The sequence below is a fragment of the Lissotriton vulgaris genome, chromosome 12, assembly GCF_964263255.1.
Source record: "Lissotriton vulgaris chromosome 12, aLisVul1.2, whole genome shotgun sequence".
NCBI lineage: Eukaryota > Metazoa > Chordata > Amphibia > Caudata > Salamandridae > Lissotriton > Lissotriton vulgaris.
In genome coordinates, this window is record NC_141700.1 from 50,522,510 (window position 1) to 50,545,342 (window position 22,833).

General features: G+C 42.3%; 2 protein-coding genes across 2 annotated transcripts in view; both read right to left on the reverse strand.

Moving 5' to 3' along the window:
* RAB8A (RAB8A, member RAS oncogene family) overlaps nucleotides 1–9,225 on the reverse strand; it is a 53,991-nt gene extending 44,766 nt beyond the window's left edge. Inside the window, exon 1 of the mRNA XM_086947041.1 lies at nucleotides 8,916–9,225. Within this exon, the coding sequence (XP_086803167.1) occupies nucleotides 8,916–9,057 (142 nt within the window). The 5' untranslated portion in view covers nucleotides 9,058–9,225. The remainder of the gene's footprint in view (nucleotides 1–8,915) is intronic.
* Nucleotides 9,226–15,305: 6,080 nt separating this feature from the next.
* TPM4 (tropomyosin 4) overlaps nucleotides 15,306–22,833 on the reverse strand; it is a 50,364-nt gene continuing 42,836 nt past the window's right edge. Inside the window, exons 7-9 of the mRNA XM_086947042.1 lie at nucleotides 19,948–20,010; nucleotides 18,272–18,341; nucleotides 15,306–15,585 (exon numbers count right to left, since the gene is read on the reverse strand). Coding sequence (XP_086803168.1) covers nucleotides 15,503–15,585; nucleotides 18,272–18,341; nucleotides 19,948–20,010 — 216 coding nt within the window. The 3' untranslated portion in view covers nucleotides 15,306–15,502. The remainder of the gene's footprint in view (nucleotides 15,586–18,271; nucleotides 18,342–19,947; nucleotides 20,011–22,833) is intronic.

Genomic DNA, 22,833 nt, shown 5'->3' on the forward strand with positions numbered 1-22,833 from the left:
ACTCTTTTTAAATCATGATCTGCTGGTACGCTTCTGTTTCAAAACTAGACTAACCGGAAATCTTTAATGATTAACTATCTCTAAACCATCTGGGTTTCAATCTCTATCACTTATCAGAACCATACTGTGGTATTTTCTATTTCCACTCCATCTGGTTGAATTTCATAATCGCAACAAATGTATGACACAATCAAGCAAAAGATACCAACTTAATTTTAAGCTACAATTTCAGAGCATTTCAAATGCTTTTAGATTTCAAATTGTACTTTTTATATGCCTATACTTTATTGATATGATATTGTTTAGCCCAAGTAGGCATTGCAGAGTCAGTGAGCTATGGATTAAGATCCACTGCACTATGCTATGAGACAAACAAGGAGGAAGACAAAACAGTTGCAATTTGCCATGGAAAAAAAACACCTCCCACCCTCAACAGGGCCACTGCATGAGGTACATGGATGACAAAAAAAGTTACATCAAATCAAGCATTTTCTGCAAAACACACCCCTTTCTCTAAAATTAACTAGAAGTGCAACCTAATGAACATTATACAAAAATAATTTTGTTGCGTCTGTCTACAAAAATCCAAAGCATTTATCACAACAACTCAAAGCATGAATAGAGCACACTACTATGCACGGATTGAGAGGTGTACGACACAAAGAAAGTTATGATTATCTACAGAAAAAAACAGTGCTTTTGTCAAGACATCACACACTTTTGTGAGTGAGTAAAATATGGAATATACAACATTTAATTGCATGATGGGAAGAATTCATTTTTGTTGGTCTATTTCAGTGGTTCCCAAACTTTTTCAACCCGAGGTTCCCTTGACCCACTGACCATTGCCCGCAGCTCCCCACTGTTACTTTTTTTGAAGGATGGGGTGGATGTAAGCCCGGCCTCGGGAGTACTTGTATTTTCTCCCCAAAAATATTTGGGAAGAAGCAGATGAAGGTATTATAATCATATACGCAGGGTGTTTTGCATTACTGAAGAGGCGCCTCTAATAAAATCTACTTACACTTCTTTGCCCATGCCTTTTTTTAGAGTACCCTCTCAAACTTTATCCCACTTACAGTGCTAGATAGCACCCCTATGCATGAGGGCCCATTACCAAAGTGTTTCTGTGCTTGAAGAATATTTGCATGCACTTCAAATTCTACCCATGTCATACGTGCCAATACACCTGTCTCAGCAGGGTGACTCACGATTTTTTAAACCACATACAGCTTTATTTTAGCCGTCTCCTCCCTAAAATTGCCTCTAAATCAATGCAACTAAAACAAATTCCTCCGATTTTTTTTTTTTAAACATCCTTCTTTCTTGGTTCCAAATGTTGGCATTATGCAGTGTATGGTGTTTTACTTCCCTGTGCTCAAGGAGAGAGCAGGCCTGTCCAGCCATGTGAGTGTACTCAAAGAAATGTGGACTGGGAGTACCTAGGATTCAAGTACAAATGTCAATACTTAGTAAAACTTAGTGTTTAATAGACAGGACAACTGTACTTTCCTGATAATTTGCATTGGTTTTAAAATGCATTTTGAAAAAACTAAACTATTAACAAGTCCAACAAAATAAATCCGGTATCTTTCGCTTACTTTGGGAGTGTTTGAACGTGGGGATCCAGTAAAATACGTAGGTAATTTCCCTTGACATGTCATTTACAAATAATCCACATCATGCGTTTAAGTCTAAAGCCAACAGACCCTTCAACATTAAATGCATTAAAGTGCTAGGTGAGCGGCTCCCCTGGCTTGGTTTTTATGGGTCCCCAGGGAGCCACAGAATACAGTTTGGAAACCACTGGCCTCTTTCAAGGTTATATAAAGCATGGACTAGACCATCTAAAGTGCTCAAAGGGTTTGGAATGTCACAGAGAAAAGTGGAGGCATAGAAATGAAAAGCACATTTTTGGTTAGCGAGAGAGAAAATGCAACAGTCTGATGATAGTACATGCAAGAAAGGGAGGGTTTCCTAAGAAGGTTCAGGCGTGAGTAGTTAATGAGGTCCAAGACTTACTCTCTCCATCTCCAATGCATTTTAATTGGCTCTTTGGAACATCGAGAAGCTGCTGCTGTTTGCAGAGACATCAGATAAACGTTGGTGTAGACAGAAAGGCCTGCCGCAGATTTTTTACAATATTTTCCCCCGAGCTGCTTTCAGTATCACTGAACTTCCCTCTTTGGAGTTCATCTCAAAGTTACCACTCAAATGTAATCTCTGCGACCAGCCTCATCTATCATTATACACTAAAGTCCCCCCTCCTCCCTCAATCCTGTGTTCTCCAATCAGCGTTACGTTTTGAGGACATTAAACCTAATTACTCTGGTAACAGAAGTATACACTAATAGGTAAAGATTGGGTTCATGCCCACTTTCTTCTCTCATGACTCAGTCAGCTGAAAGTCTTCCAGAGTTCGCTATGGAACCTACTAACACTTCTTATGTCTTTCCATCCCCGGGAAGGTCCCAAAAATCAACATTTGTTGAGAGAATGTTTTTAGTCTGAACCAATAAACATTTCCTACCTGGAAGTTTCATTTTAATTAATTGAGTGCCATAGCTAGTTAGTTGTAAGGTAGGTCAGATGTTGACAAAGGTATGCTACATACCTGAACTGATGAACCTCTATACTGTCTTGGGAAACTCAGGTGGTAAATCCAGTGGCGGCTGGTGACATTTGAAAGTGGTAGGGCGTAAAACAATTGTCGTACTTCTCTACGGCAAGAGAGCATAGCGAGCGAGCCTGACCCACCTACGGGGGGAACATTTTGAAAAAAAGAGTGGGCAAATGGTGCAATGGCAAGCAAAATTGAGAGTGCAATCCCACTATTCGGACTCCTGCCTCATATTCGTCATTACTACTGACGCCCTAAACCAAAAGACGGACAGACCACACCCACCCTACATTAAGATAAGGCCTTCCGCTACTACCACACCCTACACACAGACCGATCCCACGCACTACATCACTACAATGGCGGACACTACAACTACCCCAGAACTCTGCAGTTAAAACCTCTCCCTCGTTCTGGCCCTGTTTCTCTCCTGCATTCTCCCTCGCTTGCTCGGTTTCTATTGTTCCCCCTCTCCCACTGTCTCACCTGCTTCCTTCTTCTGTTATGTGTGATATCTCCAGTGTGATCTCACTAGGATGTTATGTCTGCTTATTTCCCACAGGACAACTCCAGACTCAGCAAAAATACAACAAATCATACAGTGACATCAGTGACCCATGAACCTGATCAACAAGCAGTCCCAGAACGTATATATACGAACCTACCTCTGCAGTAAACATTAGGAACAAGCCCAGCATCAGCAAGTGCACAATAACAGCTGCAGCCAAGTAGGTGTCTGGCGTCTGTCCGATCAGCAACACAGGCCCATGTACTCAGTAGTCCACATTTAAGGCGCCCAGAGGAACTAAACTGAAATATACCGAATCCAATCCAAATACCGACAACAGTGCCTCAAAGACACATGAGCAGCACGGACGCCTCGAAACATAACCATCACCTCAGAGCAATCGAGCAAATGTCAGCGGCCTGGGTACTAATGAAATTTTAGTATGAAGGGCTGAGCCAGAGAGCAGGCTCTGCCACTTAAGGAGGATGACATGCACTCAGCAGAAACGGAGGGCACTGTGGCCTTGCACTCCGTGTTCCTTGCACCTTGTGGCATCTGCATGTATGTGTCTCACAGGACAGTGATTATCACAACTAGCAAACATCATGTTTGCTAGGCTACTTTTGTGGCAGGCGTATGGGGGCACTTTGTCCAATTGTCCTAATCATTGTTGTACATTTCTCCATAACTTTATATCATTCATCCGTAAAAAAAAATATATTGAATCTCAGTCACGGCTCGCTCACAGTGGAGGCCAGGGGGGTGGGGATAAATAAAATAAAAAACTTACCTTGTCTTCACTTGACCGGGTCCGCACCATCTCTGCTCTGGGGTCCCGTTGGCGCCTAGACTAATTAGTAATGGCTGCCAACTTGCCGAGACACAGTAGTAGCCAATCCTGATGCTGCTCTCTTTAGAGGAGAGCTGCTCTCTAAAGAGAGTAGCATCAGGATTGGGCTGAGCATTAAAAAAACGTCGTTCGTTTTTTTAGCAATGGGGTACGTTGCATTAGGCAGGCAAACCCCTAATCGGTTGTTTTTTTTAAATCCGCATAGTTTGCTAGCTAAAAAAGCCCTGCCGGGCAAACACCACATGCGCAGTGAGTGCGCACTGTGCCGGCCCGGCACAGTCAGTCCAGCGCCACCCAGTGTCAGACAGTGCATACTGTCCAAGTTGAAGTCCATGACACACACCACGGCCGCAGGGCAATAATTATCGGGCAATTTACTCGAGCGGCGCGTTAATTTATAAAACTTTTATTAACGCGCCGCTTGAATAAATTGCCTGATAATTATAGGTGGGGCAACGCCCAAACGCCCTAATGGTAAAACCGCCACTGGGTAAATCTGAATTGAGGCTCTAAAGCCCTCCCCCTCCAGCACATCTCTGCATTCATTTAGTTTATATAGGATGTTAAAGATAACCAATAATGTACCATTTTTGGTCTTTCCACGCTTAGGGTAGCTAGAGAATGTCAGATTTGGGCCTTTCTAATCCTTAGGTATTAGACAAGATTAGAAGACTTCCAATACCGCCAAGATGATTGAATCCCCCTCATGGCAGAGGTGTAATATTGAACAATAATAACATAACAAAGCATCACATATTTACTTTCCACTCGGGCTCAAGATTACCAAAGATGTTTTAATCATTCACTTTACAACCTATTTATAGTTCCAAAATAATATCAGATTCTATCTCCCCCCCCCTCCCCCCCTCCCCCAGACAAATATTAGGAACCACAGAATGATCTACATCTGTGGGCTAATTGTGGTTTATTACAAGAGGCCATGCTCCGTCCCTTACAACACTTGAACCTAGAGTAACTGTCACCCAGGTCTTCCTTCACCACAACCTCAGAGACTTAGGAAGAACATTATGGAACACCAAGTAGGAAGCTCCTAGTGCTTCTTCGCAGGCCCCAATTCCGCTCCATTAAGGGGCTTATATGGGGGCCTTAGTAACAGCACTATAAAGCACATGCTCCACTCCCTCCTGCAGTTAAGTGAGGTAACCCAGGCCTGTGTGAAATCTAAATTATGCTGCTATAATTCGCGTAATATTACAGTATACGAATTCCAGAAATTATGCCGTTATGCTACATTACATAATTACACGCCTTTTGCAGTCAAATCTTAATGCAAAATGCGGCATTCACTGTAAAAAACAAATTCCGTACATAACAAACCACGAGCAGCAGCTGTTCACGGTGCTTTGTTTAAATGCATTCTTATGCAAAAATAACTCAAATATGCATTTCACATGACAATATAGCGCGGAATGACAAATCTGCATTTGGCATAATTAAGAGTAGGGCTCCCGGCTTTAGGTATTTATTTTTTTAACATTTCCATCCATATTTCTTTTTTGTCCATCTTGTCATTATTTACCCATATTTATTTCAGGTTCTCTGAATAGACGAAGTTGTAATATGGTATATTTCCACATTTATTTACCAAATAAATATGAGCTCATACTTTGGCATCTGTCGTGTCTACATAAAAATACACCCACAGGTAAATGTTGGCATTATACTACAAATGGATGTTGACAAATGTCAAAAATGAATGAAACCTCATCCTGTTTTTTTAACTCTCAATGCCATCCATCTGCTCAGCTATTGGCCTGAAATTAATAAAAGACAGTCTGGAAAGACACTCAAAAGAAGCCCATATTTGTATTTTTCAATTTTTTTAAATAAATAAATGAAGGCAGACAGGAATCACATTGTTTTCGGTCTGTATTTATATGTAAAAATGAAAACTGGGAGCCCCAATTACGAGTAGTTCTACTGAAATTTCTCATATTTATGCAAAGGCAAATTATACGAATTTTGCAAATACTTAGTGAGTTCCCAGAGGTTAGACTACTTGTTGTGGCCGCCACCTGAATCCTTTTCCTCTCCAAATTATAGCCGACAGATGTGTTAGTCTAACTAGTTCAAAGGAACAACATCAATACTACAGCTCTTAGAATTTATTTGTTTGTCACGGGAAAGCCCAAGACTGAAAACAGGATCTATGATGACATGGAGTGATGTGGATACTAACTGCCAACCAGGTTGATCAGGATAACAACTTTCCAGTCCTGGGCTTTTCTATGATAAAAATAAATCTTGCTATCAGGTGTATCATTCAAACCTGTTGAATGGAGGTAGTAACTCATCACTACAATTCCCATCAGTCTGTGAAACTAATAGCCTGACCCTACCTGCTTAAGTCCAGACTATGGGAACCCTAGCACTCTACATCGCTGGACTCTCTCCCCATAATGAGGAGGGAAGGTGATTGGGTGACCCTTTGTCAGGGGCATAACACAGGCCCCCAAGATCCAGGGTGTCCCCTCAGCACCACACTTTGGCCGGAGGGCTCAAGATTAACGTACCCTGCAAGGGGGTCTCCTCAAGTTTCGTTACACCTCTGCCCTTTGTGTAATATGATCCTTGCCACTCAGTGCCAGCCCCGCCACGTTTCTCACAGCCATTTATATGCTACTCCAGATTACATTTTTTCTTTGAATTCTGGGACTTGTAGTCTTTGTTCATTCCATTATAAAGCACCCTGCGCCCATGGACCTGGAAAACTTGGCAGTAATGACATTCCTGGAGGTTACTACATTGCTGCCAAGTCCCCAGGGCCGTTTCTACCATTAGGCAGGACTAGGCGGCTGCCTAGGGCGGCAAAAGGGCTAGGGAGGCAAAAGGGGGAAAAATGTTGTAGGCCTTGATGTCACATTTGGCGCCACTGGAGGGGGTCGTGTGCGCTGCGATCTGTGCAGTGCCAGCATTGCTGCGCTGCACGTGCCATCAGAGTCACAGTACAGACAGAACAGACAGAGAGGCAGGGAAACAGTCAGGTACATAGGTATGCTCCAAGACAGGGGTGCGCCGGGGGAGACAAGTGGGGTGACGCACAGATGGAAACTAATAGCTCTCCTGTCTGTAAAAAGCGAATGTGTGATCCGGTGAATCAGTCTCTGGACAGGCCTCGCTCTACCCCTCCCCGCTCAGTGGCAGGAGTTAATGTTCTCAGAACTGTGACCACAAAGACTGCAGAGACCCCCCTCCCCGATAAATATACACGCAGGACTACGCCATACCTATCTACTCTTCATGACCATGCTGAGGAGAGTAAAACGTGGGGGCACATGGACTTGTGAAGACAGAACAGAACATAAAACGAGGGAACGCAAAGACCAGCAGAGAGATAGAAAAGGTAAGAAGAAAAAGCTGAAACATTCCGGGAAGAGGATGGACATGGAGGGCCTGGCAGAGTCATGGAGGTACAAGTGGACACAGAGATAAGAACGAGAGCAGCTGCACATTGAGGTGGGTGCTGTGGGGGTGGAGTGGTAAATTGCAAATGGTTATGGCAGCTGAGTGAGAGAGGAGGGTTAAGCGCAGGGTGGGGGTTGAGGAGAGGATGAGAGAGGAGAGATGACATGACAAGCCGGTGTGCTGCAATTACCATGTGCACTTTAAGCACTTACAGGTGAAGTGAGGAGACCTTGCAGCCCCAAGTACACCGCGATAGAGGGGAGCTGCAGAAGGATGAGGGTATTGGGGGGGAGGGGGTAGGGGTACAGAGACAGGGAAAGATACAGGGGGCTGTGAGGAGGGACGAGGGGAGGGGTGAGGAGAGAATTGCTTAAGTGGATGAGGGAGAAAGAAAAGAGAGGAAGGAGGAGAGAACAGGTCAAGGAGAGTGGGCAGGCAGTCAAAGGCTGGCGCTGGTTTCTCAGTGTCCTTCCAAGCCTACCTGCATGAGACGACCCATCTGGAAGTGTGTATGTGAAAGAATAAGGTTATAGAAGCATAATGGGGAGATTAAGGGTTATCTGTAATTCGAAAAATAAACGGCCCTGCTATTGAGAGACAATTTGCCATTCTAGGATATAAGTAGGCCTGAGTGAAAGTTTCATTACGGCTGCCAAATACCAAGCAATGAGAATATTGGCATTGCATGAATTTTATAAATACATTTTTGCCATTTTCCTATTGTGATATTTTTCTGACTTTTTGTTTTATTACCTGGAGTAAGCTTGTGTGTGTCAATTTCATTTGAGATATTGTCCTAGAGCATTTTAGGAAATGTGCGTCATTTTGTTAAATATGTGTAAAAGTGACGTCTATTTTGAGAACAAAATCACAATTTCGTCAACCCCCAGTGTGGAGTGGACCTCTTAATTAGTGGTGAGAAAACTCTGCATTCTGGTTAAACTCTCTGCTCTTCGTTGTTAATGGTAATGATTCAGAGTTGTGAATAATTTCCCTGTCAGTAAGGAGTGTACAACATCCAGCTATCTAGTCTTCTTGCTACTAGCCCCTAATACAAGTTCTTTTATATCTATTGCTTTTTATATATAATTCTTTTAGCCTGGATGACAGGGGGAGCGAGTGTTGGTAGTAAAAGGGATGGGGCGGCATTTTTCAATTCTCGCCTAGGGCGGCAAAACACCTAGAAACGGCCCTGCAAGTCCCCAATGTCCATGCATGATTTTGTGCTTCATGCCAGGTTATTTCCTTTGCATTCTGGTACTTGAAGTATTTTCTAATGTAGCAAACAAGACTATAAGTCCCAGAATTCATAGAAAAAGGAGGACTGGAGCCTCCTCTACCCAGCAGAGAGACCCTGACAGTAGGTACCCCAAAGGTACGAGGCCCCTGGTGCTGGGCACTCCCACCCGCGGGGAAGGGGCCTGCTGACTCCCGGTAAAGTGCACTCTCCCCGGTCCCCCCACCCCGGCCCCGTGGGTGTTTCACCTGAACCCCAGGCTCCTCCCACTCACCTATCGTGGAGATGAAGGTGGAGTTGAAGGCATCCTCGGAGAACCTGAAGAGGACGCAGGTCTTGCCCACCCCGGAGTCGCCGATGAGCAGCAGTTTGAACAGATAGTCGTACGTCTTCGCCATATTAAAACACGGACACATACAGGAAATGCCAGCCGCGGCGCCCTACTGGCCGAGCCGCGCGTCCATCAGGCGGGCCGGCGGCTCCCGATTGGACGCGGGCGCGCCGCTGCGTCACCTCTGGTGTCCGCCCTCCAACGGAGGGAGCGGGCCGTCGTCGCTCAGGGCTAAAGTTTACTGGAGTGGCCCGAAGCAGGAAGTGCGGACCAGGCCGGGAGCCGGAGGGCCGCTGCTATTGGTGGAGCCGAGCGTGACTGGCCACGAGAACATAGTTTCAAAGTAAAAAAAAAAAAAAAGGCAAAAAAAAACCCCCACAAAATAAAAATGTTTTATTAAACCTATTTTCTAACTATTAAACAATGCGTTTCATGGGCCCAACAAAGATTGTACATTTTTTTTAAAAAACTTAACTTTAAACATCTGTTATCAGAATAGTGCTCTTATCAAAGATGTCCACGTTTATCGATATACAAATGGTGGATTCTGGAACAGAAATAGTTAAGTATGTTGTTTTCCTATTGACGTGTATAGAATGAAATAAAGGATATTTTATAAGGTGGAAAAATTAACATATGAAAAAAGTTAGTAGTCTTGACAAATGGGGTTTGGCAGGGGTGTCATACAAGTAATAAATGATACACTTAGAATGTGTATTTACATCTCTTCCATTTCTTTTAGCATTTTGGGAATGTACTTAATGGGGAGGTGTTGTACACACAGGCAAACCTAAGTGGGATATTTGGGAACCATTTCTTGAAGTTAATTTTCATCTCAATACAGTGACGAAAGTTTTAATCCAGAGAAAAGTAAACTAACGTCATTTTGCCTGAAAAACCCTGGAGCCGCCTGCCTAAATCGGACGTGTAGCATGTTTGGGTCTTAAAAATATAGCTAATTGTTGGTAATCACAGAGAATCACCTGCACAAAATGTTATCCCATCATTTGTTATCCCTACGAGATATGGTGAAATGAAATCTAAATTTAGATGTGGAAGTCTGAAAAAAATATTACTAACTTCAGGAATATCTGAATGAAGTGGACCACACCATAGGAGCCAGATGATCAAGAAATATAACCGGAAAAACTACAAGTGGTCCAGTGATCACAGACCTATTAACCCACAGATATGAATGTAATCAAGTGCCATCAATAGGCAATCAATGCACACGTGTAAAGTAACATGTCTCTCAACTCTGCGTCTCCATGGTGATTGAAGGCAGGTGTTTGAGGCTGGTGATAGCCTTGAAGTGAATGGAGGTGACAAGTTTCTTGTAGCCCTGGTGCTTCTCAAATAGATTTGCGCTATAGAAGTTCCCCACATACATACATGCATAGAGGGCAGTGCACACTTTGAAATTCATGGTAGGCATGGGGCATGTTGAGGTTAGAAGAATTAGTGAAAAACAAGCATTTGCAAAGCAATGGATCTCACATTTGCGAGAGTTTAAGCTACTGGCATTGTAAATGACAATGCCTTTTATTTATTTGTTTTGCTAATTAAGACATAAAAAAACGTCATTTCCAATGCCAACAGCTCAAACTCTTGTAAATGCGAGACCTCGGCTGTTATTGTCTCGTGCTGCTGGGAAAGTGAAAGCGCGCATGGTGCGCTGAATGTTGCAGGAAAGTATGTTGTGCCTGCAGTAGGAGAAACTCATTAAAGAAAATAGTGCTTACAGACTAAAAAAGAGGTACAGTGTACGCCTTGAGACCCTCACGGGTATGTAGTGCGCTTTATAAATGCTATGATTGATTGATTGATTAACAACCGAAGTGAAATGGCCAGTCCTCATGAGAGGTTACAAATGAAGACAAGGCTGTACTAAGGAGGGACTAATAAGCCTATTACCAAATCAGAAGCTAGTATTTTCGAAGGGTAATGACACATGCCAATGACAAATATGGACGGAGAGTGGACGGGGCTTGTATGCCATACTCCAATACAGCATGCTGTAGAGCAGCGCATGCGCTGCCCAGGCTCAACCTCATAAGGAAATATTTGAACGTCAATGCATGCACAAGAGCTAATTTTTTTTAACCAAAATTCTCAGTTTGTTTAGGGTTCCACCGCAAGGGTGCCATACTGATCAGCAAGCATGACATACAGTGCTGTTTCCAGGGAAGAAGAAGACAGCAGACACTTTGCTTACAGAATTAAAATATGCGTCTTGACCCTAAAGGCTGAATTCAGACAATTGCTCTCGTGAGATCAACATGCAAGTGTGAATAGTCTTTTTATGAGCGTAAAGCCACATTTGTGATTTTAAAAAATGGGTTTTTACACTCATAAAAAAACACTCACACACATATGTTGTGGAGGCAAATCTTTTCCCGGGATGGGGAGTGGATGGTCAGAGTACAATGGTGCATGTGAGTCTGGAACACAGATTTGTTGGATTGTGATTGGTGCTAGCCAGGAACGCAAAAGTGTAGGCTTGTGACTGGTGCTTATGAGACTGGAATGCAGAACTGTTGGCTTTGAGATTAGTGAGGTTGACAGTCATTAAGTGTGCCATGTAACGATTGAGCAATTAGCATGTGACATTTCCTCCCTATCACTGAAGCGTACAATCACAGTACTCAATATCTTCACAGTTTCCATTTTGGAGTCAGGCACAATTGTATTTTGTTAATGTGAAAGTAGTACTGATTTTAAGATTGTCACAGCATGTTTTTTTCTTTTCCAAACCTGCTTCAAATTTGCCCATTCTACTGTGACTGTGTCCTGTCGCCACAGGTTGTTTTATGGGAAAGACAAATGAATCAATTTCTTAGCTACAGAACTGAGGTTTGCATAGCGATTACAGTAGCACACTATAAAATGACATTGATTTGTGTTCCCGGTTTAGGTTTCACTGTGAGCTTTGTAGAATTATTAGGTTATTTTTCGTGCAGATTTTCCTTCCAGAGGATGATTAATAGCAGTGCAGAGGGCACTTTAATCTTTTCATTTTGTACTCGGGTATCCTTTTGTTTGTACGTCTCTGCGTTCCACATGCACAAAACAAAATGCGAAACTGTTGGCTTTGGCACTGCTTCATGATTCTGTAGAGAGGGTTTAGGCTGCGTGCAAGTTGAGAGGCATCTGACGATTACAATATTTTTTAGGGTATATTTGCTCTCATTCATCCAAATTTGAATCTCCTGGAAGTCAAAGGGGCTGAGTCACAAAAGCATTAATGATTATGTGAATACGAGTACATAAGTACTCTTAAATGCCTTTGTGAATTGGCCCTAAAACACCTGCAATGGGAATATTCATAAGGGCCTGGATACCCTATTGGGCGATTAGCCGTGCTTTATAAATCCTGATCGATTGATTCATAAACAGCTGGTACAAATAGTAAGGGATGTGATCACTTTTCACTTTCTCTAATAGGAAGTTGGACAATTGGGGGTGGGGTAATTCACAATGGTATTAATGAGTATGTAAATTACTCCTGTAGTACTGCTTCCCGTACTCATATATGCTTTTGTTAATCCGCCCCAGAGTTTGAATTTTGCAGTTGTGGCCCATGAGATACCCCTAACCAATAACTATAATCTGTGCAACCGTGGTACGTGATAACAATGGCCTTGGTTCTACAAGACAACACCATTCCATCAGTGATACCAGAACCATGCCCTGGCCATCCATTTACTAACAGAGCGTACTTTGGGATTTGTGGTTCTAGCTCATCTCAATCGAACCAGTTAGTTTAAGCTTCTGGATGGCACTGGTTTGTAGAAGGGAAACTGCACTGGAATGCGGTCCACAAAGTGATATGGAGTTGTCTAGTAACCTTAGAGATATGACAAGCAGCTTCATACTAGAAGGACTGTGGGTTTATCGCCCGTCACAGCAAACTACACATCCATATCCAAGTCATCATTTTTGGATACCTTCTGCGTTCTATCATTGTCATAGGTAGCTTATTTGATATATATTACAATATTGACACAAAACTGAGTAAGCGCATCTATCACTCACTAATTACGTTTGGATTCACCCACACAGCGCTTATGGAATGGCAGGCCTGAAGTATAAGCCCATACATAAAAGGAAGTTATAACAAAACAAGTTATTGTTATTGATATTAATTTATGGGATTAAAAGGGCTGAGATAAGGGACTCTCCATGAGTAATTAGAAAAAACACAGCCATCTTGTCCCCGTCACAATGTCAAATGTCTGATTTTGTAATATTCGGGCTGACAACTTATTTTGGCTGTGGTTTGGTACATGGCTTGTTTTTTCCCAAAGCCCAGGAGGGACACACTGTTCCCTGTATCTGTAAGGTAACATGACTGGGAGAGACCAGAGGCCTCTGTATGGTGGCGCCACACGACTGGCAAGAACAGGTGGTCTGGGACATGGGTTCCGTGTACATGTATGGCAGCATGACTGGGAGGGACACAGTGTTTGCGAACTAAATCATCTGTATAACTAGAAGAATGGGATGGTCAGATGGTCCCTGACCTGGATTCCCTCTATTTAATGGCAACATGACTTTCAAAATACTGTTAAATAAAGTGTGTATAAGCAAGTATAGATTTACTATTCTTAACCCCACATCTATGTATCTTGTTGATTTATATATCTTCAAGATGGAGGTAAAAATAATAAGTACTCATTCTCACGATAGACTAGTAGTCAGTGTTCTGGCTACAATATTTTTTTATCATGACATTAAAAACATGGTATTCTGGTATTATACAGAGGGACAGACTGTCAGGGACCTGGATACCCAGTACCCATACATCAGCATGAGTGAGAGAGACATGCTGTCTTGCACTTGGAACCATTGCATTGGCAACGCAATATGCCTCGAAGGAGAGGCTAACCGGGGTATGCATGTGATGTATATGTTTGTCTAGATAAGGCATGCAGGTTTGCCCCTGGTCTCTAGTTTTACTCGAGACAGAGAGAGAGATAGGGAAGCCTGCCCAGGATCCCACATGTGCTTTAGTAGGCAGTGGCTGCTGCTATGGGGCCACGGTGGTGGGGCGGGCGGGTGGCAGGCAGGAGGATGGGTTAAAAAAAAAGAAAGAAAACAGCACTTACCTGGCCACTGCCTCTCCATTCTTTTGTCGGGGACGCCGCTACAAGAAGCACCCAGGCTCCCAGTCTCTCTCAGCCAATCACGACGCTGCTTATAGCAGCATCCTGATTGGTCTGAGCACCGTGGTTTGGCGCTCAGAGAGGGAGTGGAAGACCAGGCATGTTCTCCACCCAGGCTGTAATGCAGTCTGGGTGGAGAGCGTGCACAGTGTGCATGACGGTTTGGCCAGCCCCAGGCGGCCGGACAAATCGTCATGCACATTTATGTGCAAATACCACTCCTCCCCCTGCTGGCTGACACCCCAGTCCCACCCCTTAAAAAAACTGGACCAATACCATAAAAATAAAATGATAACGTTATGTTATTATCATTTTATTTTTTGTGTGGGGCGACACTCCTCCGCCCTAGCGGACGAGCAGGCGATGTTAGTAGGTTAGGTACGAATGAGTCCTCTGTGGTGTTGGAGAATAATACGTGGCTCTTTGAATACTCTCATCGTCCAAACCAAAAACTGCCCCTTACCTCAACCCCATCATCAGTACATTGCAAACGTCAATTACTACAAGCAAAGAACACACCTCTCCTACCCTATATCTGGACTTTTATGGGAGCAGGGCATACCAAACAAGCAACAGCATACACCATTGTCCAGTCTCACCTACAAAGGGTCATACTCAGACACCTCAAGCTCGAGCGAACCCACTCACTATGAAGCGCATAACCCAGAACCAAAGCCATATCGTTGACAAATGGATGACAAAATCAAGTCACACGCAACACCAGTATACATCCCGGAAACATACATGCAAAAATAGCATAAAGGCGAAAGATTTATTCGGTTTGAAGAGAAACCAGAGTATAATGCAAAAATAGCATAAATGTAAAAAAAACACTCACACATACAACTTCACATTATAAGACACAAACCTGCATTGTGATGCATATATAGAAAACATCACACCTGGGCCACAAAATGGATAACTGCTCGCATCTAGCACATGCAACCAAGAGCAATACGCAAAGTCCTTAGACACACCTACTCATCCTAAAACCTCAAAAACATCCTCTTTGATCGCCTACTCATCCTCAAAAACATCCTCAAAGAGGATGGTTTTGAGGTTTCAGGATGAGTAGGTGTGTCTAAGGACTTTGCGTATTGCTCTTGGTTGCATGTGGTAGATGCTCTTCCATTAATTTACAAGGATAAGAAATGACGCAATAGGTAAGTGGGTTTCTTTGATTTTATTAAAACAGTAACATTTTTATAGACACAAAGAAAGCGGAATTGAGCAGGAGTTTTAGGAGAGAATTGTAGTTTTATGACAAGTTTAGAGTCAGCAGACAAACAGAAAGTAGAATACTGAACAGTGAAAAAGTTACACTTAGTAGAAGAACTATGTTGGGGCACAGAGGCGACAAAACCTTTATAAGGAAGTCATATCATTAAGTGCATGGTCGAGCTCCTCGCTGATAGCCTTGTACTTCAATTTCTGAGCGTACAACTCATCTACAGGTCAAAGAGCAACAGATCAGGTGCAATAAGGAGTAAGGTGCAAAGACAATATGACATTTAGTCAAAATTATGGTTAAGAGAAAATCCGAAAGATACAGTTAGAGGTCAAGAGCAGAAATGAATCCATGGACAGAAGGTGAGCAGAGGGAATGATGCAGATCAACGTGAAGTCCACAGGAAGTAGAAAAGCACAGGGAATTATGCAGATCAGCACACAGTTCACAGGGCATTGAAGGACACAGGAAATGATGTAGAACACCAAAACATCAACAGGATATAGAAGAGTGTAGATCAGCACATAGTCCACAGGAAGTAGAAGAGCGTAGGGAATGATGAAGAACAGCCCATAGTCCACAGGAAGCAGAAGTGCACAGGAAATGATGTAGAACAGCACAGCATCCACCGGAAGTAGAAAGATATGGACAACAACGGGTTGAGAGATGGAATGAACAAAAGTGAAAAAGAACAAAAAGGTGGTTACGAACAGGTAGAGACACAATGAAATCAACTAAGATTTAACTCAAGCATTTTGGACAAAGTAATGTAATGACGTACACACTTATAGGCACATTTTCTGTTATAGAATAGGATGCCACATTGCAAATGATTTGTACATTTTATGCACATCTGTGCTTTGTTTTTTAAATTTGCCTTGAATTAATCCTTAAAATTGTAACCACTGCTGTCTCTTTGCGCGCAACTTTAATAAAGGGTGGGCTTCTTTTTGCTCCAACAGGAAAGTACATCGGATGGAGGTTTTGAATGTGGGGAAATACAATGGTATTTGAAGCAAAAAGGAAATCGACATGTCAGTAAATGTGCCTCTACTCTCACTTCTCTCAAAGATGATACAGTACACATATATTTGCTGTGATTTTAATACCACACCTGTACAATGTGCCATTTTAAATGGAATGCAATACAATGGTACGTGCATGTTTTCCCCGCAGTCTTACTTTTGTTACCTATTATTGTTGGTTTCTTGTAGTTTCTTATAAGGTTGATTAGTAAGTCACCAATTAAACACTGTAAAGGTATACTCAAGAATTCTTCTAGGAAACTCTAGTAGGGTTCGCGTAAGAGTTCCTAAAACACATTCAGATAGTAATAAAATAGCAAGACGTCATATCAACAAGGGTGGTTTGCAAGGCTGCCTATCATTTACAATAGTGTTATATCAGATTTATTACACATATATCTTATAAAAGTGCGTTTTCCTATAGGAAACCCATTGGATGCCTACCCTGCAATTACCTCTATTAATTTACAGTATGCCTTTTAGTTTCTGCTAAAAAACCTCTGTTGTGTCCCAATATTCTCACTAAGAACATTCTTGCATTCCTGCAGTGCTTTCTGAGACTAATATTCTAGTAGTGCTGGACAGGATGAGTATTTATTTTCCAATCGATCAAAGTCTGCAACAGCAAATATTCAGACGGAAATAGCTTTAACGGGCCCACTGACCATCTATTATTTCACAGGTAGGAATGGCTCTCCCAGCATGGAAGCACCTGCTTTGTTCAGATCAGGCTCCTGCCATAGGGGCCGGCAAAGCCATGGAGGAAAGTGCCCTGGTACCAGTTTAACTCCTGAAGAAGGTGCTTTGTTTTAGAAGCATGCAAGTAAAGGGAATTTGTCATTTTGTTCAAAAATAGGCGGCACAGACAATATGGTAACTTTATAGAAGTAGAGTGTGTCCATCGAGTGTTGGAACGTTGGCACAATATCCAGTGACATAGTTTGTCCTGCTGTAACAGTATTTCCAGCATATCAAATATCACAGTTTTCTGACAATAACTATTTAAAGGCAAGTACAGATTTACTATTTTTAACTCCCACATCAATGAACCTTGAATATGTATATATCGTCAAGATATAAAGACTTAGGTATACTTCATTTCATAATACTGTGACGATAACTATGTATAGGTAAGTACAGATTTACTATTTTTAACTCCCACCTCAACGACCCTTGCATATTTATATATCCTCAAGATATATAGATTTATGTATACTTCATTTTACAATACTGTGACGATAACTATGTATAGATAAGTACAGATTTACTATTTTTAACTCCCACCTCAACGACCCTTGCATATTTATATATCCTCAAGATATATAGATTTATGTATACTTCATTTTACAATACTGTGACGATAACTATGTATAGATAAGTACAGATTTACTAATTTTAACTCCCTCCTCAACAAATCTTGAATATTTACATATCCTCAAGATATTTAGATTTATGTAACTTCATCTTACAATACTGTGACGATCACTATGTATAGGTAAGTACAGATTAACTACTTTTCACTCAGACATCAATGATTCTTGAATATTTATATATTGTCAAGATATATAGATTTATGTATTCTTCATTTTACAATATTGCGGTTGTTGATATCCTGGAAAAAATATTTTGGCAGGATGAAATGTAAAACTCATTCTTATGGTAGAACATAGAGTCGTGCAAATTGCGTGCCCTCTCCATGAAGCATCAAAGTGAGAACTCCGGGACATCGTAAAGGGTGTGCTGTTTTTTCCTACCTTACAACTTCTTGCCTATTTATCCCTTCATACTGGGGACAGATTCTGCTAATCATGATTTTTCATCACCTCATAGCACTCCATGCAAAACAGAAGCTCAATAGTCTTAGCTCTTTCTCTACTGTACCTTCCAGGTCATCGATTGTCTTTTCAAGTTTAGCGACTGTCCTTTCAGCAAATTCCGCACGGGTCTCAGCCTGTCAAAAAAGGATAATTAAATAAGAGGAAAAAATAAATATAACATGGAGTCTCATTAACTAATTGTTCATTGTAGTCATAAACCCCTGGCGTTAGTAATTTGGGCGGGGGATAGGTACCACTGAGCAGTTCGGATTAGTATAGAATATTTACATTTATTTTTTACTGGTTCTTTAGCTATTATCTGAAACAGATCATCCCAAGGAGAAGCTCACAAATGCCACTGGGGTGTACAACTGAGCGGTGGGGTAACAAGGGGAAGAAGAGTGCATGACGAAAGAGAGGTAGATTGAAGGAAGGATGGATTGATGGAAAGAATGAATGAATGGAGAGAAGAGTTACTGGGTGGAAAGAAACATGAATAGATGGATTGGAAAGGTTAGGTGGATGAATATAAGAAAAGAAGGATTGATGAATCGATTGGAAGAAGGTGAAAGCAGCAAAGAATGATGAATTGATGGATGGATAAAAGGACAGAAAAACGATCTGGAGAAGGAAGGACAGAAAGATGGAAAAGGGCAGAAACAAGAAATGAGAGAAGGAAGGAAAAACAGACAAAAGGAAGGACAGATAGAGGTACATTTCTATTGTGTGGACGAGAGTAATTCCCCGAATGGCTTCTCGCTCATACGCTAGCTCTGTTCCATCTGAGGTGTCTTTCAAAGTGGGAGTATTTTATTTACCTGGCAACTCCCTTGTAATTGCAGCATCTTCTTAGCACAATAGTAAAAAGAGAATTTGATTTTATATGATAACACTGTATCGATTACTTATGTACTAGCAGCATTAAGGATCTCTACAACTCAACATGCGAGACTTATTTCAAATAAAGTAGCGTGGACGTTAAGTACCACTGACACTGTCCTTTCGTCTCAAGGGTAATGAAGACAGCAACAGGAAGAGGAAGTAAAGAAGGCTCTAGACCCACATCTACTTCCTGCAGATTCCACTCCATGCCCTTTCCATTGCTAATTTCCAGCAAATAGGAGGCAAGGGGTTGGCCCAGTTATGCCAAAGAGGACAAAGAGTACGACATATAACTTTCTTTACCTCTTAAATTTTGTGAATCGAAATCCCTGGTATGCATTCCCTACATTGGGCAAATAATGAGGGCCCTTCTTGCAGGCATTGTACTCATGCTTGGTACAAGCGCTGTCACTGACCTTCCAGCCAGAACACCCAATCAATAGCGATGTGAGACGTCTATCACACTTGGTCAATATGTTTACACTTTAATGCCATTCATGGAGCAGGGGCAGTCGTCAACTAAGGCATCATAATTTGAAATCAGGCTGCAGACAGCACTACAGAGGCCGCCCTTTCTTCAATTCTCCCACCTAAAGAAGGATAATCTTGGGGTGCATACCAAAGGCCCATCAGATGGGGGAGACCTCTGCTCAGTGGTCACAGCCCTGCTTGGAAGGAAGCACTGTTCATGCTGATCTTCGACTCTATGCGCTAGGAAGATGAAGTAGGACATTCCGGCACAGTGAACATGTGATCTGCCTTACTCGATACCTTTTGCCATGAATGCAACACCATGGGAAATTTAAAAGGCGGCTTAGAAGAGCAAAGTTTAGATTGACCCAAGCAGCAATATCTCACCTCCTTGAGTTTATCAGTAAGGAGCTTAATTTCTTCTTCGTACTTATCTTCTTTTTCTGAGTACTGCAAAAGGAATTCATTGATCAATGCCAATTCTAAAGACAAAATAAAAGCTTACAAATCATCATAACCGAAAAGGTCATTTAAAAATACTTCAAACTAAATAAATAAATAACAAGGAACATAACACACCTTCAGAATGGAGATCTCTTGCAACTCATTTTGTATCTACTAAAGTACAGTTCTGTGACTTGTAGCCCTGGCTTCATAATGGGTGAAACCAGACAACAAAACCCACCAGGCAATGAAAACAAAAATGAACAAGGTGAGCGACCAATGCATGGGATTGGGTAACTTGAGAGACCTGGTGTTATTGCATGTTAGATACACAGTTTAATCAAATACCGTAAAAAACAGAGTAAAGCGCAGCCATATCTTACATATATCTGTTTATTTTGGAAAACCTCCATTGGTTCAAAGTCCTTACACTTGTCAATAAAGGTTTGCACAGTGCCAGCCCTGTATCCGGGCACACCCGGGCATTAACCTCTTGTTGTAGGAGAATCATTTTATCCAGGAAACAATGTACTCCCAGCAACATGTAAGGGTGTGGTGTGGAGTGAATAGCATGGGCAGAGCCTGCTCAAGAGGTGAGCTGTTCTCCAAAGCCATCACTCACTTTTAGCACACCAAAGAATATCGTGTTAAAACAAGCACTGGCAAAGCCAATAGGTCTGGAGCTGGAAGAATGCCCATTGGCTCTGTCAATGCCTATTTTATTTTGTGGTTGTTTTTGTAAAATTCTGCTTTTGGGGGAGCTGACAGGCCCTGGACAATATAAAATAAAACACTGGCTGAAAGCTAAAACATTTTGGTCTAAAAAACACAAATTGGCAAGTAGTCCCTGTTACTGAAGGGGACTACTTTGAGTGTGAAAGTGCTCCTGTAAAAGGGCAGACGGCCTTCACTGACAGTGGCGTTCATCAACGGCTAAAGTGGACTGACCTATTGTACCATGATAAATGTGATTCTTTCAGCAAGAGACTAGTGGATGAAGAGGGCTGGATACAAGTCCCTATATTTAAGTATATTATATGTATAATTGTAGAACATTCAAAAGGTCTTAGGTAATGCAGAATAATTCCAGTTTGGGAACACAGAGCTGGACCAGTGTCCGCTCCCCCCGAGGTTGCCTGACATGATTCTCAGAGGGAAAATCTTTCAGTGGAAATCAGATACCGCCATTTTGAGGTGTCGTTATCTGATTAATGTTGTGTGGTTTCAAGGCACTGATACATTCCACTGCGGCTTCCAAATAGGAGGGGATGCCCTTTTCACACCTCCTCCTAGTTGCAATGCATAATTGGTCACCAAATCCACTTGCCAAAGTAGAATTTTTTTTTTACTTATATAAAGTGTTCTGTATGTTTTGAAACATTCCTTTGTAGAAAGACTAAGAGAGTCTAAACATACAAGAGGCCTGGTGCAGGTGTTGCTCCCTCTATATCGCTGTAATGCCAGCTTCATTCATGTCCCCACCACCCTGCTTAAGGTTCATTGAGCAAAAAAGCACTTGACCCATAAATGGTGTAACATGAGTGCGGTGAAGTCTGTGCCGGTAAGAAGTACTAACCCATCTGCAACTAGGTCATTAGAAACCAATCCCTGTGTCCAAATCTTCTAGTGCAGAGGTCTACAACCTTTGTGGTAATAAGAGCTACTTATGTTCAGAGAAAATCATCCCAAGCTACTTATATTATTACTGGTGTACTAGTGACGGCATCAGGGCAAGATCCAATTTATGGCCACCATATGCAAGCTTACGAGCAGTGATCACCTCAGTTTACCTGACAGGTTGCCAGAAAAAATGTTAAGAAAACGACTTTGTCAATGTGGAATGCTTCTACATGGGTAATACATAACAGCCACAGCTGCAGTGCACTTTGTACCAAGGTGATAGCAGGGGCGCAACTAGGTCTTCATTTCGGGGGGGGCTAACATGGCAAATGAAGGGGCGTGGCTAATGTTAAAAAAATGGGGCGGGGCTAAAATGGTAGATAATCGGGATCGAATAATGCTCAGGTCAAGCGGAGAAAACGTGATGAATTCTGCATTTGAAACTGGACAACAATTAGAGCACACATTTGTGTTAATTTGATGCATTTATGTCCTATTGTCTTATGAAAAAGGAACAGAATGTACTGAATTAAAAGACCAATTTAATATATTTTACTACAAAGCACTTTAGGAACACAATATAACCAATTTTCACAATGCCATTTCAAGGCGACGACCCTTTTTCGCCAGTTCGTCAACAATTGCTTCTATAGGAGGACAATGTGCTTGTGAAATGTTTATCATTGCAAGTCCAAAACCCATACCCACCCTGAACCCTAAAATTACCCCGGGTACCCCATAACCCATACCCACCCTGAACCCCAAAGTTACCCCCTTGGCACACCAAAACCCATACCCGCCCTGAACCCTAAAATTTCCCCAGGTACCCAAAAACCCATACCCACCCTGAACGCTAAAATTACCCCTGGCACCCCAAAACCCATACCCATGCTAAACGCTCATATTACTGCTTGCCCCCCAAAATCCATTACCACCCGAACCTCCAAATTACACCCCTGGCACCCCAAAACCCATAACCACCAAACCCTAAAACTACCCCCTCGCACCCCAAAACCCATTACCACCCTGAACCCTGAAATCATCCCCCTAGAACCCCAACCCCCATACCCGCGCTGATCCCTGAAATTACACCCTTGCCCCCCAAAACCATACCCACCCTGAACCCTAAATTTACCTCTGGCACCCCAAAACCCATAGCCGTACTGATCCATAAAATTACAACCTTGCCCCCTCAAATCCATTACCACC